Source organism: Polistes dominula, unplaced genomic scaffold (genome assembly GCF_049000335.1).
Source record: "Polistes dominula isolate Pdom_NZ unplaced genomic scaffold, Pdom_raw_medaka contig_78, whole genome shotgun sequence".
Classification (NCBI taxonomy): Eukaryota; Metazoa; Arthropoda; class Insecta; order Hymenoptera; family Vespidae; genus Polistes; species Polistes dominula.
In genome coordinates this window covers 2,926,608-2,943,316 of record NW_028301042.1, presented here as the reverse complement: position 1 = coordinate 2,943,316, position 16,709 = coordinate 2,926,608, and the positions used below count along the sequence as shown (strand labels likewise).

At 32.5% G+C, this 16,709-nt stretch overlaps 2 protein-coding genes across 2 annotated transcripts; both read left to right on the top strand.

Annotated features, from left to right (window-relative positions):
• Positions 1-1,006: 1,006 nt before the first annotated feature.
• LOC107071890 (succinate dehydrogenase [ubiquinone] flavoprotein subunit, mitochondrial) lies at positions 1,007-4,268 on the top strand (the record flags this gene model as incomplete). Its single annotated transcript, XM_015331312.2, has 11 exons — positions 1,007-1,144; positions 1,215-1,524; positions 1,790-2,076; positions 2,168-2,306; positions 2,467-2,635; positions 2,715-2,910; positions 3,008-3,205; positions 3,293-3,487; positions 3,576-3,719; positions 3,857-3,967; positions 4,060-4,268. Coding segments are annotated over 11 exons (1,974 nt in total), but the record flags the coding sequence as incomplete, so codon positions are not given.
• A 958-nt stretch (positions 4,269-5,226) lies between these two features.
• On the top strand, positions 5,227-12,648 carry SdhA (succinate dehydrogenase, subunit A (flavoprotein)). Its single transcript, XM_015331311.2, has 7 exons — positions 5,227-5,739; positions 8,220-8,646; positions 8,818-9,216; positions 9,314-9,482; positions 9,570-9,736; positions 9,824-10,050; positions 10,160-12,648. The coding sequence occupies exons 1-7, from the start codon at positions 5,653-5,655 to the stop codon at positions 10,694-10,696; spliced, it is 2,013 nt and encodes a 670-aa protein (XP_015186797.1). The 5' UTR covers positions 5,227-5,652; the 3' UTR covers positions 10,697-12,648.
• Positions 12,649-16,709: the final 4,061 nt, after the last annotated feature.

Below are 16,709 nucleotides of genomic sequence, written 5' to 3'. Positions count from 1 at the left end.
TTAATTTTAATATAATTTAAAATTATTTAATATATTTAATAATTTTGATTATATTTAATAATAATAATAATAATAAATTAATATATTATTAATATAATATACTCGTAATATAGTTAATAAAAAAATAAATAATAAATTAAGAAATTAATTAAATATAATTAATTTAATATTATAATTAATTTTAATTATATAAATATATAATATATTAATTTATATTATAATAAAAATATAATATAAATATAATTATATTTATTATATTTAATAATAAAACAGATTTATAATTAATATAATGTTTGTAAGTGAAATATTTAATGACATCATTAATATAATTCAAATATCACGAACTTGTTCTCTTTCAATGATACATCGAGAAAATATTCGAAATCACGTTTTTTTGCTATATACTAGTCAATATTCAATAATTATGATTTATTATAGCTATTTTAATACGAATGATCATTATGTTAATTTTTATCAATAAAACATTCAGATATTCAATCAATCTATTCATCTTTATATCATCTTCACTATTAAAATATCAATTTCAAATAAATCATCATTAAAATACTGTCTCAAGCACATATCTCATAATTATTTATCTCTTAATTTTTTATTTTTCTGTTTTATATTGCAAATATTGTTTATCCAATTTATTTATCAATGATTTCTCTTCGCATTGATAAAATAAATAAATATTTAATTTTATTATATTTAATATTTTAACCATTTTTGTTTTAAATCGAATTAATGTGAAGTAACAAACTATACCTGATTTATAATACGAAATTCCTTTCTCGTATTTTGTTTATAATATTAACAAATGAAGATAACAGCGTTAAAAAATAATTAAGGTTATCAACTATATATATCAGAAGAGAAAAATAATTTTATATTCTTTCAAAATGTTAACTCGATGCTTAAACAAGTTGATACCACTTTCATCTAAAGTAATTCAAAATAAATATATATATTATGTGATATATATATATTAAAAATTATTATTTAACATAATATAATCTTTTTATCTTTGTGTATATTTTGTCAGTGGACAAAATCACCATGGAGAGTGAACAGAACAAAATTTCATGTTAACGTCAGCCCATCTGAAAAATCAAATTGCGGTGTTCAAACAAATGGAGGAAATGTGAGTGACTAATTGATAATAATATAATAAATAATAAAATAAATGAAATAATTTATTTATAAATTAACAGGATTACCCAATGGTAGATCATTGTTATGACGTTGTGGTAGTAGGAGCTGGTGGTGCAGGTTTAAGAGCAGCATTTGGTTTAGGAAGTAAAGGATATCGTGTTGCTGTAGTAACTAAACTCTTTCCAACAAGATCACACACAGTTGCTGCTCAAGGTGGTTTAAATGCTGCTATAGCAAGTGAACACGAAGATAGTTGGCTTTATCACATGTATGATACGGTCAAAGGATCCGATTGGCTAGGAGATCAGGATGCTATACATTTTTTAGCCAGAGAAGCACCTCGTGCAGTTTATGAACTAGATAATTATGGTTCTTTTTTGTTTGTTTATGAAATACAATGTCTCTTTTTTTTTTCTATAACAAACAGATTGCAGATATTTAAATAATTGATTATAATTAATTAAATAAATATTTAGATTATTTAAATAATTTATTTATAATGTTATTAACATAAGATATGTATCTGCAATCTGTTAAAGATATATTTAATTTATTATACAATAATAATATTGTATAATTGTATAATTTATTATATAATTGTAACATAATTGTTATCTTCTGTATTTTTCTTTAGGATGTCCATTCAGTCGCAACGAGTCTGGAAAAATATATCAACGTGCATTTGGTGGGCAATCGTTGAAATTTGGAAAAGGTGGTCAAGCACGTCGAACTTGTGCTGTAGCAGATAGAACTGGACACGCTCTTCTTCTTACTTTATACGGTCAAAGTCTTCGTTACGATGTTCATTATTACATAGAATATTTTGCGCTTGATCTTTTAATGCATGGTCGTTGCTGCAAAGGAGTTCTCGCTTGGGAATTAGAAACAGGAATACTTCATCGTTTTAGAGCTCATCATACCGTATTTGTCATTCGTATGACTCATATACTATTTCTTCGTGTTAAATGAATATTAATAAGAATTTATGGTTTTTTTTTTATATTATTGTAAGGTGCTAGCAACGGGAGGTGCTGGTAGATGTTATTTATCTTGTACGGGTGCACATACTTGTACAGGTGATGGCATGGCTATGTCCTCAAGATCAGGATTACCATTACAGGATATGGAATTTATACAATTTCATCCTACAGGTATGTATATATACGCTATTACTGAAAATAATAATTGTATCTTTCTTCAATCTTTTTTTTTTCTCTTTAAAACTTCTAATACAAAATATATAAATGATTCATTTAATAATTTATTTCCTTATTTTTTCTCATATTTTTCCTTATTTTCTTGGTATCATAGGATTGTATGGAAGTGGAATATTAATAACAGAAGGAAGTAGAGGAGAAGGTGGTAAATTGGTAAATTCCCAAGGTGAATATTTCATGGAAAAATATGCACCAGTGGCTAAGGATTTAGCATCACGTGATATTGTTTCCCGTGCTATTACCATAGAAATAGTTGAAGGAAGGTGAGTTACATTATTTTTCATATATATATATATATGTGCAGGATATTCTTCTTCATTTGTGTTTTCTTCCTTTACGCAGAGGTTTAGGTCCTAAAAAAGATCATGTGCATCTTGCATTAAATCATGTACCTGTTGAAACTATACGTACCAAGTTACCAGGCATTTCACATTTAGCATGGGTATTTTCTGGTGTCGACATTACTAAAGATCCAATACCGGTGGTACCAACGGTCCATTACAATATGGGTGGAATACCTACAAATTACCGTGCTCAAGTTAGTATTCATTTGAAACTATATAAAAAAATTGTAAATTAAATTGAAAAGACTGTATTATAAACAATATTTCTAAATTATGACTTATCTGAATCAGGTGTTAACGCGTGAAAATGAAGAAGACAGTGTTATAGATGGATTATGGGCAGCTGGTGAAACCGCATGTGCATCTGTTCATGGTGCCAATAGACTTGGTGCTAACAGTTTATTAGAAATCATTGTTTTTGGTAAAGCAATAGCTGAACAAATTGATTGCATTACTAGACCTGGTGAAAGACACGAAGAAATTCCTCCTGTAAATTTGATACAAAATTAAGAAACTTATTTGATATATATTTTTTTATTGATAAATTTAATTACATTTAATTTCAATGAAATGAAGGATTTGGGTGAAGAATCAATTTGTCGATTTGATGCTACACGTTATGCAAAAGGTTGCATCCCTGTTCATGAACTTAGACAATCAATGCAACAAACTATGCATAAATATTGTTCGGTATTTAGAACTTGTGATATTTTACAAAGAGGATGCCGAGAAATGACGAAACTTTACACCTGCGATTTACCAGATATATGCGTTAGTTTCAAAATGGCCGTCTTCATCTAACTTATTTAAAAAAAAAATAACAATAAAAATATGTAAAATCAATTCAAAATAAATGTAGGTGCAAGATCAATCGATGATTTGGAACACGGAATTAATAGAAGCATTGGAATTACAAAATATGATGCTTATTAATATGCACACCGTATATGCAGCTGAAAATCGCAAAGAATCAAGGGGTTCACACGCAAGAGATGATTTCAAAGTAAAATTGCATATGGCTGCCTTATACCAGCTTTACCCTTTTTTATATTATTGAGAACATTAATTCGAACTTTTATCGATATTAATAATTTTATAATTTATTAATGATTCCTAATAATTAACAATATATTTATATAGGAAAGAATCGATGAATATGATTACAGTAAACCACTGGAAGATCAAAAAATGCGACCATATTCGGAACATTGGCGTAAACATACGTTAACTTGGGCTTTCAATGATGGATCGGTAAATATTATTATTTATATTATATATTGATAATTTATTTTTTTATTAATCTCAATAAATGATACTAATAATAGCGTTCGATTATTTTACAGATAAGTATTTCTTATCGACCGGTAATCGATACGACTTTAGATGAAATGGAAGCTAAACACGTACCACCAACCATTCGATCCTATTAAATAACGAATAACAATGATTTTTATCTCATTGCTTGATTTTATATCAGACAATGCATATTTAATCTATTATATAAATCATTATTATAGATTTATTTAAAGAAATATTATAAGAATATGCATTATTTTCTTTTTGTCTTATTTATTCAAATCATTTTAATGTCTTTATTTTATAAATGTAATCTTTTTTCTGTTAATGTAAAAGAAAGAGTAGATAACACAAAATTCTATTTAAAATGTTAATTCTAGAAGGTACAAAAATATTGATTATCTTCGTATTTGGATGATAATTAGGTTAGAAAATTCGTATAAGAAAAATAATAATATTAATATTATCTTTTTTAATTCTTCTAAACACATTAGCATTTATATCTATAAAATATCAAGGATTAAAATAAATACGCTTAAAATAAATAATAAAATAATTCTATTCACACATGGATATATTCAAAGAACGAGGGAAATTGGGTAAAAAAAAATCCCCCCCTAATTGGACCACAAAACAACAAAAGAAAAGAATGAGAATCACTGAGAAAAGTGTATCACGCGTGCGTGCACAAGGGTAGCCGCGTATTTTGAATTTGGCGCCACTTAAATATTTGGTAGCCATTGATAATCGATCTGTAGAGGGACGAGGGGTGGGAAGATAGGAGGGTAAGAAAAAATTACTTTCGATAAGGCGGGAAAATTTGGATTTTTAATATAACACAAATAATAATTACTCGTTTACTCGTTTACGAAAATATTTCATTCGAATAAGAATAAAAAAATAATACGAATCGGAAATAAAAATAAATATATTGTTCCAATGAGATATACTTACAAAGATAAGAAAGTAGTAAAAGATAGGTTATGTTTTGTGACGAATGGTAGGATATATCTTGAAAATATTTCACTCGAATAAGAAATAAAAAACAATATGAATTGGAATTAAAGAATATAAATTGTTCTAATGTGATATACTTACAAAGATAAGAAAGTATTAAAAATAAACTAGGTTATGTTTCGTGACGAATAGTAATAGCAGGGTAATTATTAATGTTAAGATAAAATGAAATGAGAACCACTGTTTCTTATTCGATGTGTTCAGTAGTAACTCGGCATTCGAGCGAATAGAATGGGTCGGTGTGTTTCTCAGTCTCTTTTATGATTTACGTTTACCTCGTGAATAAAACAACTCCGAAACACAGCGCAACAGCAGTTTCTTTTCTTCCTTTTCGTTTTGATCGAAAGTAAAACGAGTTGTGGGCGTTTCGAGAGATCGTGAGAGAGAGAGAAAATAAGTTAAAATACGATCATCATTACACACACATAAAACGATTACGAAGAGAACGACGACGTTGTTGAAAACGAAAAATCCGATTGAAGGAAAGATTAACAATTAAAAAGAACAAATAAAAAATTAAATAAACCGCAAATTACCCTTTCGTAACGCATACAGTTAGTCAATAAAACAACTAAAAATAATAATAATAATAATAAATCAAATATTACATTGATCGTAAAAAGATGAGTACTATATTAAAAGCATGTACGTTTATTTCAAGAAATTCTTTATCCACCACCGCAACAAATATAACAACTATGATGAATTTGGTAAGAGATATGAAAATTCTTAGTAATTTGCTTAACGTTATGTAATTTTTTTTTCTTTCTTTGTGTTCTTTCTTTTTATTTTATTTTATTGTATTTTTCAATAGCATGATTTATTTTTAAAGAATTAGCATATATAATAAGTATATTATATTATTAAATAAATAACTTTTATTATTTCCGAAGTTTTTGTCGTCGTCGTCGTAGTCGTAGTCGTCGTAGTCAGGGCGTATTGATATTACGTAAGGTTTTACCAATAGAGAAAAAGAAAGAGATACACCAAATCAAAATCATTATCACAGGGTGATACTTTTTTTTTTTTTTTGGTATACTACACTACTTTACTATGTGTGCAGTCTTGTGTAACTTTTTTTTTCTAGCGTCTTCCATGAAGCGCCATTTAAAATATGTATTAATTATTTTTTTTTTTAAATTATTATTTAAACGAAACCATTTTAAAATAATTCACTTATGAATAATTTAAAATACGAAATATCACTCAACGTTATTTTATTTTGAATATTATTATTTTTTTGTTCTTTTATATATATATATATATATGTATATATATGTTATGTATACACAAGCAGAGACATGTACTACTCGTTTGTTTGAGTGTTTAAAATGTTCAAAACATTGTTTGAAATATTAATGAGACAAAAAGACAAAAAAGTATAACATAAACAAGATAATATAATTCATGAATCCTATTAATGAACACTTTCTATCTATGTTTTTTTATTCATATATATATATATACATACATATGTGTGTGTTACGTAAATAATGCTAATCATAACTACTACTACTATAACGTATTCGTAATTATAAGATTAAACTAATTATATTAATTATCAATGATATGCGAATATAAAAAGTGAATTTATAATTTTCTTTTTTTTCAAATAATAAATAATATTAAATAATTTTATTATATGCGAATTGAAAAGAGTTGTTGTATTGGAAAGAAAAAAAAATTGTAATATTATTGACATTAGTTAGAAATACACATAGAGATAAATATAAGTAGTCATATGATGTTGAGTATGTAAATGCGCGTGTCTGTATTTCTTTGACAATTTTAGTTATTATCCATATGGCAAATACATCAGCTGGCAATAAATTACCCTGTTGTGTAACGAATCTCATTTACTATACAGAGATAATGTTACTATAGCATACAATTAATTATTATTACTCATAATGATTAATTATGTGATGATACATTTTGTGATGATTTCTTTTTTCTTTTTTTTTTAATATTTTTTCTGCTTTTATTTATGTATCATAATGAATATATTTTTATTTTTATTTTTTATAGATTAATAAATATAATAAATATTCTTGTATAAATTAATAATATAATTTATACAAGAATATTTATACAAATTGAAACCATAATTTTAGGAATAGATTGAAATATGTTTAAATAAGTACAACAACAAAAAATGTTTATTTTGAATATATTATTTACTTGACAAGAGTCAAGTTCAAATTATACAGTCATTTTTATCTTTTGATAATTATTTTATATACCTTTTATTTTTTATCAGTTTCTTTGTTTTTTCTTTTTTGTATTGTCCCACAATTAAAACGTTTTTTTATCTAATGCACTAGTTTCCAATCTGATATAAAAATATTACTAGATTTAGTACTAAAATATAAATTACTTTTAATAAATATGTTATATTTATTATATAAAGTATTATAAATAATTTTAATAACTATATATTATATTTATTAAATTATTATAAATATTTTTTTATTCAAATAATATTCTACACAGATTAATTTCAAATGTTTAACTGACATTTCAGTCAGTTTGTTATACACTCTTGGTGATAATAGTACATATGAAAATTTAGTAATACTATTGAAAGATATATCACTTGATATTCATCAATCATATGTAATTTATACACAATGACATGCAAAAACATATTTTACTCAATTAGCAAAACAGTTTTTATATAAGAAATTTTTTTAGTAAATGTAACACGGTGATGAAATGTCAATTAATTGACCAGTATGATCACTTGATCTAAATCCATTGCATTTTGATTTGTGCAAACACTTTAAATCTTTAATTTACAATACACTGATAAACAATATTAAAGAACTTTAATATATTCAAAAATATTGTCTGCATAAACAACATGTGATACATATGAATGAATGCAGTCTACGATGAGATATTTGGTAGACTAATGAAACCAAGCGTAGCCATATTGAAGAGTTCTTATTAAAATATTTAAATAACAGGTTTTACATATAAACAGTTATAATTCAAAAACAAGGTTATATTGAGAGTATATTTATACAAATTTGTTTTCTTATTTTAGCATATTGACTCTACGCTAACATTATCAGAAACAATGTCTGTATATTTTTCGTATATTTCTTTCTAAGAATGAAATGCTTACCAAAAACAATTTCTTTATATTTGATTGTAAGAATGAAATGTTTAAATCTTTATATTACAGAACAAATTGGGCTTACCGGTTATCAATGTTCACAAATTTCATCACACACCTGATGGAAGAGCTGCTAAAGTATCAGATGCTATATCTAAACAATATCCTTTGGTGGATCATAAGTACGATGCAGTTGTCGTTGGTGCAGGTGGTGCTGGGTTACGTGCAGCTTATGGACTGGTTGCAGAAGGTTTCAAAACCGCAGTCGTTACTAAATTATTTCCAACTAGATCACATACTGTAGCTGCCCAAGGTGGTATTAATGCTGCTTTGGGTAATATGGAAGAAGACAATTGGCAATGGCATATGTATGATACTGTCAAAGGATCTGATTGGCTTGGTGATCAGGATGCAATACATTACATGACACGAGAAGCTCCTAAAGCAGTCATTGAATTAGAAAATTGTGGTATGCCATTCAGTAGAACTTCTGATGGTAAGTTATTATTAATTACGTTTAATTATGTTATTATGTTTTTTAACGTTACTTCTTCTACGTTGATAAAAACGATATTATTATCTACAATAATAGTTAATCAAACACAAATAAAATTAATTGAAAATCAAAAATGAATTGTTAATACTATTTCTTTTCTTTTTTTTTCAGGAAAAATCTATCAACGTGCTTTTGGTGGTCAATCATTAAAATTTGGTAAAGGTGGCCAAGCACACAGATGTTGTTGCGTTGCAGATAGAACAGGACATTCTTTGCTACATACGCTTTATGGACAATCATTGAGTTATGATTGTAATTATTTTGTTGAATACTTTGCATTGGATTTACTTATGGAAGACGGAGAATGCAGAGGAGTCATTGCGCTTTGTTTAGAGGATGGTACACTTCATCGGTTTCATGCTAAAAATACAGTACTAGCAACTGGGGGTTATGGTCGTGCGTATTTCTCTTGTACATCAGCACACACATGTACAGGAGATGGTACAGCAATGGTATCGAGAGCTAACTTACCTAATCAAGATTTGGAATTTGTACAATTTCATCCGACAGGTATCGATTAAACAAATAAATAAAATATTATCTTTTTTTTTTGCGAATTTATCTTTGAATAAAATCTATAATCGTTCATGTATCTTATGCATTTCAGGAATTTATGGCGCGGGTTGTCTAATAACGGAAGGTAGTCGTGGAGAAGGTGGTTATTTAGTAAATAGCGAAGGTGAAAGGTTTATGGAACGTTACGCACCAGTTGCTAAAGATTTAGCTTCGAGAGACGTAGTCTCCAGGTCAATGACCATAGAAATACGCGAGGGAAGGTAAATGAACTAATGCGACATTGAAAAAAGATTTATTTCAATGGCGATTATGGAAATAATAATTCATTAATATTTTATTTCGCGTAGAGGCGTTGGACCTGATAAAGATCACATTTATTTGCAATTACATCATTTACCACCTGAACAATTAGCTGCTAGATTGCCTGGTATATCTGAAACAGCTATGATATTTGCTGGAGTTGATGTAACACGAGAACCGATACCTGTTATACCGACTGTGCACTACAATATGGGTATACAAATCCTTACAAATCATAATTTGTTTTAATCAACAATGATTGGATCAAAAGTTGAAATGATATATATGAAACTTGATACAGGCGGTGTACCAACCAATTACAAGGGTCAAGTGTTAACCAGACATAACGACGAGGATAAAGTTGTACCTGGATTATATGCTTGTGGTGAAGCTGCATGTGCCTCGGTTCATGGAGCTAATCGACTTGGTGCAAATTCTTTACTCGATCTCGTTGTATTTGGTCGAGCTTGTGCTAAGACAATTTCACAAGAAAATAAACCCGGTGAAACTGTAGGACCATTAAGAGCAGTTAGTATTCTTATCAAAACAAAATATTAATTCTTATTGTTCAATTGATATCATTGTGATTTGTCTCATACCATTTTTAAATTTAAATCTTCTTCTTCTTTGTTTTTAGAACGCCGGAGAAGAAACAGTCGCAAATTTGGATTGGATTAGAAATGCCAATGGTACGGTTCCTACTGCTGAATTAAGACTGAACATGCAAAAAACTATGCAAACACATGCCGCGGTATTCAGGGATGCTCAAACTTTGCAAGAAGGTTGTAAAAAGATGTCAGGAATTTATAAGAAAATGGATGATTTGAAAGTATCCGACAGATCACTCATATGGAATTCTGATTTGGTGGAGACACTTGAATTACAAAATTTAATGATAAATGCTATGCAAACAATAGTAAGCGCAGAAAATAGAAAAGAAAGTCGAGGAGCTCATGCTCGTGAAGATTTCCGTGATAGAATCGACGAATATGATTATAGTAAACCATTGGATAATCAAAAACCTAAACCTTTAGATCAACATTGGAGAAAACATACTTTAACGACTATTAATCCTAAAACTGGAGAAGTATCTATCACGTATAGGCCAGTAATTGATAACACGCTTAATGAACAGGAATGTGCAACAGTACCACCTGCTATTCGTTCCTATTAGATCACTATTATTATCATTTTTAATTTAACATTCTCTAAATTCACTTTATCATTTGAACAAAACAACAACAACAACAAAGCTATCACATATTTCACATATGAAAAATAATTACACCGTTCATTTTATCTTTAGTTACAAGTTTCCCCTGCATTCGTTGTGTGTTTTAATTGAGGGATTAACATTAGATATACCACCATTTTCAATATACCTATTTCTACCACACTAGTCAAAATGACTGGTGTGTAAACAAAAATGCTTTTTGAGACTTCCAGTCTTTATTTACTCTTAAAAAATAAAATAACAAAAAAATGTTTAACAATAATAATTTTAATAGATATTTTTAAATAACAAAACGCTTAATTATTTACAGAAATTAAATGTTACATGTGAAGTCGAAATTTTGAATTAAAATGGCCCGACCAGTCAAATTGACTGGTCTGGCTGGTATATCTAATGTTAAGAAAAATAACCTTAAATAATAAACATTTTCTCGTTTCCCTTTTATACTTACACACACACACACACGCGCGCGCGTAAAAGAAAGGGGAATAATTAATTTATTAAACTATATAAAAAGAGAGGTTATAATAATTAATATAGTTGCACCAAAGTGAATTCTTGTCAATGCTTACGCGCTTACTTTAGCGAGTGAGATTAGTTATCCTTGTAGGATGTTGGTGCTGATATATGTTTCATTGTTTCAAAATGATTTAACCGTTTGATCTCCTAAAAAAAAAGAAATTTCTGTGTTTTATCTTTATTTTACAGTAATTCTAGAAAAATATGGATGATAAGAAGTGAACGAGACCGAATGAAAGAAAAGATCATGAGAAAAACATAGGAACAATCTTTTAAGGAGTTTGTTCTTCTTTATTAATAAAATAATGAATATTGTTTATATAACAATATTTTTTCGAATGAATTTTTAATATCGTTAAGAAGTACCTGTTGTATCGCGCTATTGCAAAAATCGTATATTTATATTTATTTACATCACAAATATTGTATATCATCCCTTTTGAAAAATTATAAATTAATGTTAACACTTTGTTGACCACCGCTCCCGAGTTAACTCGTGTTTCTATGACCGAACGTTGCTGACCGGTCACGAGTTAACTCGTGATGCGCTTTTTTATCGCATCACGCTATTTAAAAGAAAAACGCTACGAAAATAAATATTAAAATAGTAACAGATTTTTGTTGTATTATTGTTATACTGTTTAATCATACGAAAATGAAATATTTAAAGTCTAATAATAAGTAAAATTTATTAAATATTATTTATACTGTTTTACTTTTCAATTCAATTACGTAGTAATAGCCTGTAACATGAGATAAATTCTTAAAAAAATAGCTGGTCAACAAAGTGTTAATATATATATATATAGAATATAAGTTATTAAAATTAAAATTGAATAAAAATTATATTAATAATATGTCTTATTATCTCATATGAAATATTAAATATGTCTGAAAATAAAAAACTAAACTACTCTAAACAGAAAAAAAAAACAAAACTAAAATTAATACTAAACTGTTTCAAAAATAATCTCACTTTTGTAATTAATGAGTTAAAAAATTTCCAAAACTTTTAAAAGGGTTTTTATACAAAAGAGAGCGTGTGTGTACTTCTTAAAAGTTTACACAGAACAAACAAACAAACAAACCCGAGTACACAGACATTTTTCTTGGCGGCTATATACTTAAATATTCGCACAGGTGTAACTAGTTTTATAGAAATGTTTGCGTTGTGATGAAAACAATTGATTTTTACACAGATCCTATTATTTTTCTTTTTTTTTTTCAAATTTGTAATGGCATGCTATATTTGTTTGTTAAAATTGAGAATGGTTTGTTGCACATATGTTATGATAAAAAAAAATATATAAAAAAAGGAATAAAAAAAAATTATTTAAAATTATTGTAGGCAATAAAAAAGCATTGGTAAGAAATCTTCTCGTTGATTAATAATAAAACACAATTATTTTTTTGTTTCATTTATGTTTACGTTGAACATCCTGAACAAACAAACAGAGAAATCTATATATATATATTAGGGTGGGTCAAAAAAATCCGCATCGCAGTTTTTTATTTTTTTCTCAGTCCAATAGAATAAAAATTCATATCTCATCATTAAATGATTGTACAGAAAAATGTTCTAGACGAATTTTGTAGAAATTTTAATGCTCTATAAAAATGGTGTCTTATGTTTTGGCGATTAAATTAAGCGCGTTCAAAAGATATTCAGAGACAGAAATCAGTACACATGAAAGTTTGATGCATTTTATTTTATTAGTATTTTTAAATAATAATGACATATTTATTATGTCCTCGGTCGAAATTAGATAATTTGTAATTTATAATATTAATTAATATTTAATGTATATTATCAAAAAAATAATATTTGATATTGTATTATACTTGATAAATAACCTAAAATTATTTTCGTAGAATTTAAATTTCGCTCTTGGCGCATGCGCAATAGACGTGAGAGTTTCATCACGATAGTAACGACCACGGAGGATAGATACCAGGAGTCCGAACGTAATGTTGAAAGAACGGTATCAATTTATGCAACAAGATATTTTGCCGGTAGGGCGCGCTACTTTTCACAGAGTACTCCTTTTTAAATACTTACGCGGGAAGTCTTGTTGTTATTGACAGCTTTGAAAAAAAATATTTTGAGAAACGTGGAATTAAATAAAAGTTTAAGGAAATTTTTAGAAACCTTAAACGTTTTCAATTCAGCAATATTGAGAAGTCTAAGAGATAATCTGCAAAGTTAAAAACATCTGATATTAATAAATCATAATACAAAAATCAGTAGGCACCAAACCATTTTGTTAAAAAAAAAATAGATTTATGCGAAGAAAAATTTTAAGAAATAGGGACCGTGCTTCTAGAGACCCTATAGGAAGGACGCGCCATGTACACTGCTGGGGGGACAAGAACTCTTTGGGATTTCCTTCCCTGGTCACTAGATACGTTAAGGTGCGTTCTCCTTAACGCGAGGAACGGGCCGCGGAGAAAGGAATGGGCCAATGAGACTCCGTGTGGGGGAAAGAAACTTCCGATTACTATTTTTGATCCCTTGGGACGAGATTTTATTTACCAAGCATGGTGTGCCACGTGTTAACGGAAAGATAATACAGGGTGCGTCTGACGGGTGGTCGTCCGAGGTGTCTAGGTATGCTGGTTTCAAGGCGTCTGTAGACACGGCCTTTTCAGCGCCGTTCACCAGGATGACATACACTTTGTCATTGATGCGGCGGATGACTCGGTGTGGTCCTGTATAAGGAGGTTCGAGCGGTTTCCTGACCGTGTCGACTCGCAGGAAAACGTGCGAGCATGTTCGGAGGTCCCTGAAGAAGAACGGGCGGTGGCGCGAGTGGTCCGTTGCCGGTGTGGCACTTAGTGTCCTCATGAGTTCCCGTAGTTGGCCGACGAAGGAGGTCGGGTCGGCGGGTGAGCTGCTGGGCGTGAAGAAACCACCGGGAATGCGAAGCGTTGTGCCGTAGACCATCTCTGCTGGCGAGGCTTGCAAGTCTTCTTTGTACGCATTCCGTAGGCCGAGTAGCACAAGAGGAAGTGCGTCGGGCCAAGGAGTTTGAGCGCACATTAGCGCTGCCTCAAGTGTTCGATGGAATCTTTCTACCATGCCGTTGGCCTGAGGGTGATGAGGTGTGGTACGGATCCTGGTGGCCCCCGAGGCCTGAGCGAGTGCGGCGAAGAGTGCTGACTCGAATTGGGTACCCTGGTCCGAGGTGATGGTGAGCGGAGGAGCCCTGAAGCGCTGCTCCCCTCTCAGAGGGCTGGGCAAGGTCTGCGTACTCTGCGAGCAGCTTGTCGTAGGCGGTGCGATGGTGGAGATCCGAGGGTCCCGCGATGGCGTCGACCCCGTGAACGGAAGCCTTCCGGTAGTGCATCGTCGATTCCTTGGAAGAGGCCGGGTCGATCAGTCGTTGCCTTCGAATATCCACTACTCGTTTAACGCCCTGTCCTGTTGGTAGCTGCACGGTGGAGTGCAATTCAGGGCCCTCTCCTGGAATTTCCGATGGTAGCGACACCAGGGTGATCTTGCTGGCGCGGCGCCCCCCGAGTCCGTGCCGGCATGGAACGCGCGTGACCGGGAGCGTGACCGAGCGCGTGATCGAGGGCATGATAGCCCGCCGATGGCGACGGTCAGCTGGTGAAGTTGATCGGCCACCCGGTTGATGGAGATGATCAGGTTGGCGAGCATCGCGTGCATCGCCGTGTGTTCCCCGTCCATGTTGTCCCGCTGAGGTGGAGGCCTGGGAAGGGCGGTGCCTGGCGGAGAGAGAGGGCGCCCCTGTCGGGTGGCACAGACGCCCAGCATGAACTCGTAGACGTCGTCGGCCCTGGCGGCGAGCTCGTCCAGGTCCATGGTCTGCAGGAGCCGCAGCAGCTGGGAGATTTGCGGAGGCAGGAGGTCGAACCACCGGATCTTGATGTCGTCGTCACTGACGTTGTCGCCGGCGAGGTACCGCATGTGGCGGAGAAGCTGAGACGGCGAGCGGTCGCCCATGGTGAGGCCGGAGAACAGTTTCTGCAGCCGTTTCTCCACGGTGTCGCCGAAACGAGCGATGATGTGTTTCTTCAGCTGCTCGTATTTGCCGGTAGCGGGCGGCGTCCTCAGCACATCCTGGAGCTCCCCGACTGTGTCCTGGTCCAACTCTGCTACGGCGGCGTAGTAGCGGTCGTCGTCCGAGTGCATCTCGTAGTTCCTGAAGATGGCCTCTAGCTGCAGGAACCAAAGGTCCGGGCATCGACGCGTGAAGGGTGGCCAGCGGTAAGGTCGGCGTCCGACGTCGCTGGGCTGGTTGGCCTCGGCGTAGGTGCTGGTGGTGGTCAAGGTGTCGGAGGTCGGCGTAGTGGCCGGTGCCGTATTCTGGCGTTCAGTGTCGTCCGGGAAATAGCCGGTGCCGCGCTGGGAAGCTTCGACATGTGTGATGGGCATCTTCCTCTCTTTTTCTCTTTTTGTCGACGAGGAGGTGCAAGTGACGAAGGAAAAAGTGGGTACTCACACGAAGATGGGTGGCGCCTGAGAACACGTGGCGTTGATGAGCACGTGGTGATGAAGAGCACGTGGTGTTGAAGAGCACGTGGTGTTGAAGAGCACGTGGTGTTGAGAAGCCGTGGTATGGAGAGCACGTGGTGCTGCCGAAGATGGTCCCCGGGATCACGTCGGGGTCACCAATTTGGGATTTCCTTCCCTGGTCCACGTGTTAACGGAAAGATAATACAGAGAAATAATTTTTATACAAAAACACGATGAGAGGAGTGCGACCAGCCGGTACGACGGACGAAGTAAAAGTGAAGGTGTTTTTGCGTATGCACCGCCACGGCGATCCAGGCATCCGGAGTAGAGAGAGCAACGGTCGCAATGGTCACTCTTCCGCTCTGACCAATCAAAGGCATGGTCAGGCCAATCAGATGCCCCTGCGGAGCCGCATCACGAGGTGCTTGAGTATATTAGTGCTGGCGGCCGAGAGGTGTCAGCACTTTCCCTGCGCGCGCTGCTACAGCTGCGCGCTGTCGGCCGAGAGGTGTCGGCACTGCGCTGGTGCAAAACGCCACAACTCCTGTAGTCACGTGATTGCGCGCGAAGTATTCAAACATTGAAATAATTATGAAATAATGAATTGCATCAAATACAGAAAAAAATGAACTATATTTAATGATAATTAAAAATTTATATTAAAATAGAATAGGTTACACGAAAAAATTATTATAAATTCAAGCGGTCCCCCAAAATTTTCAGCCAATGGCACATGAGCTGAATATGAATGGCGCATCCCTCCTACAGGATCCCTAATTAAAAGAAATATTGTTTATTGAGATTATAATTGAAATATTATCGTTTTAAGTAAGTTGGTTTAAAAAAAAAAAAACAGAATTTAAATAAAAATTACTCTATCTATAAACAAGTTTAAAAAGAAAAAGTAATTTTTTTTTAAAGTTAATTTTTTCAAATAATAATAAATTAATATAA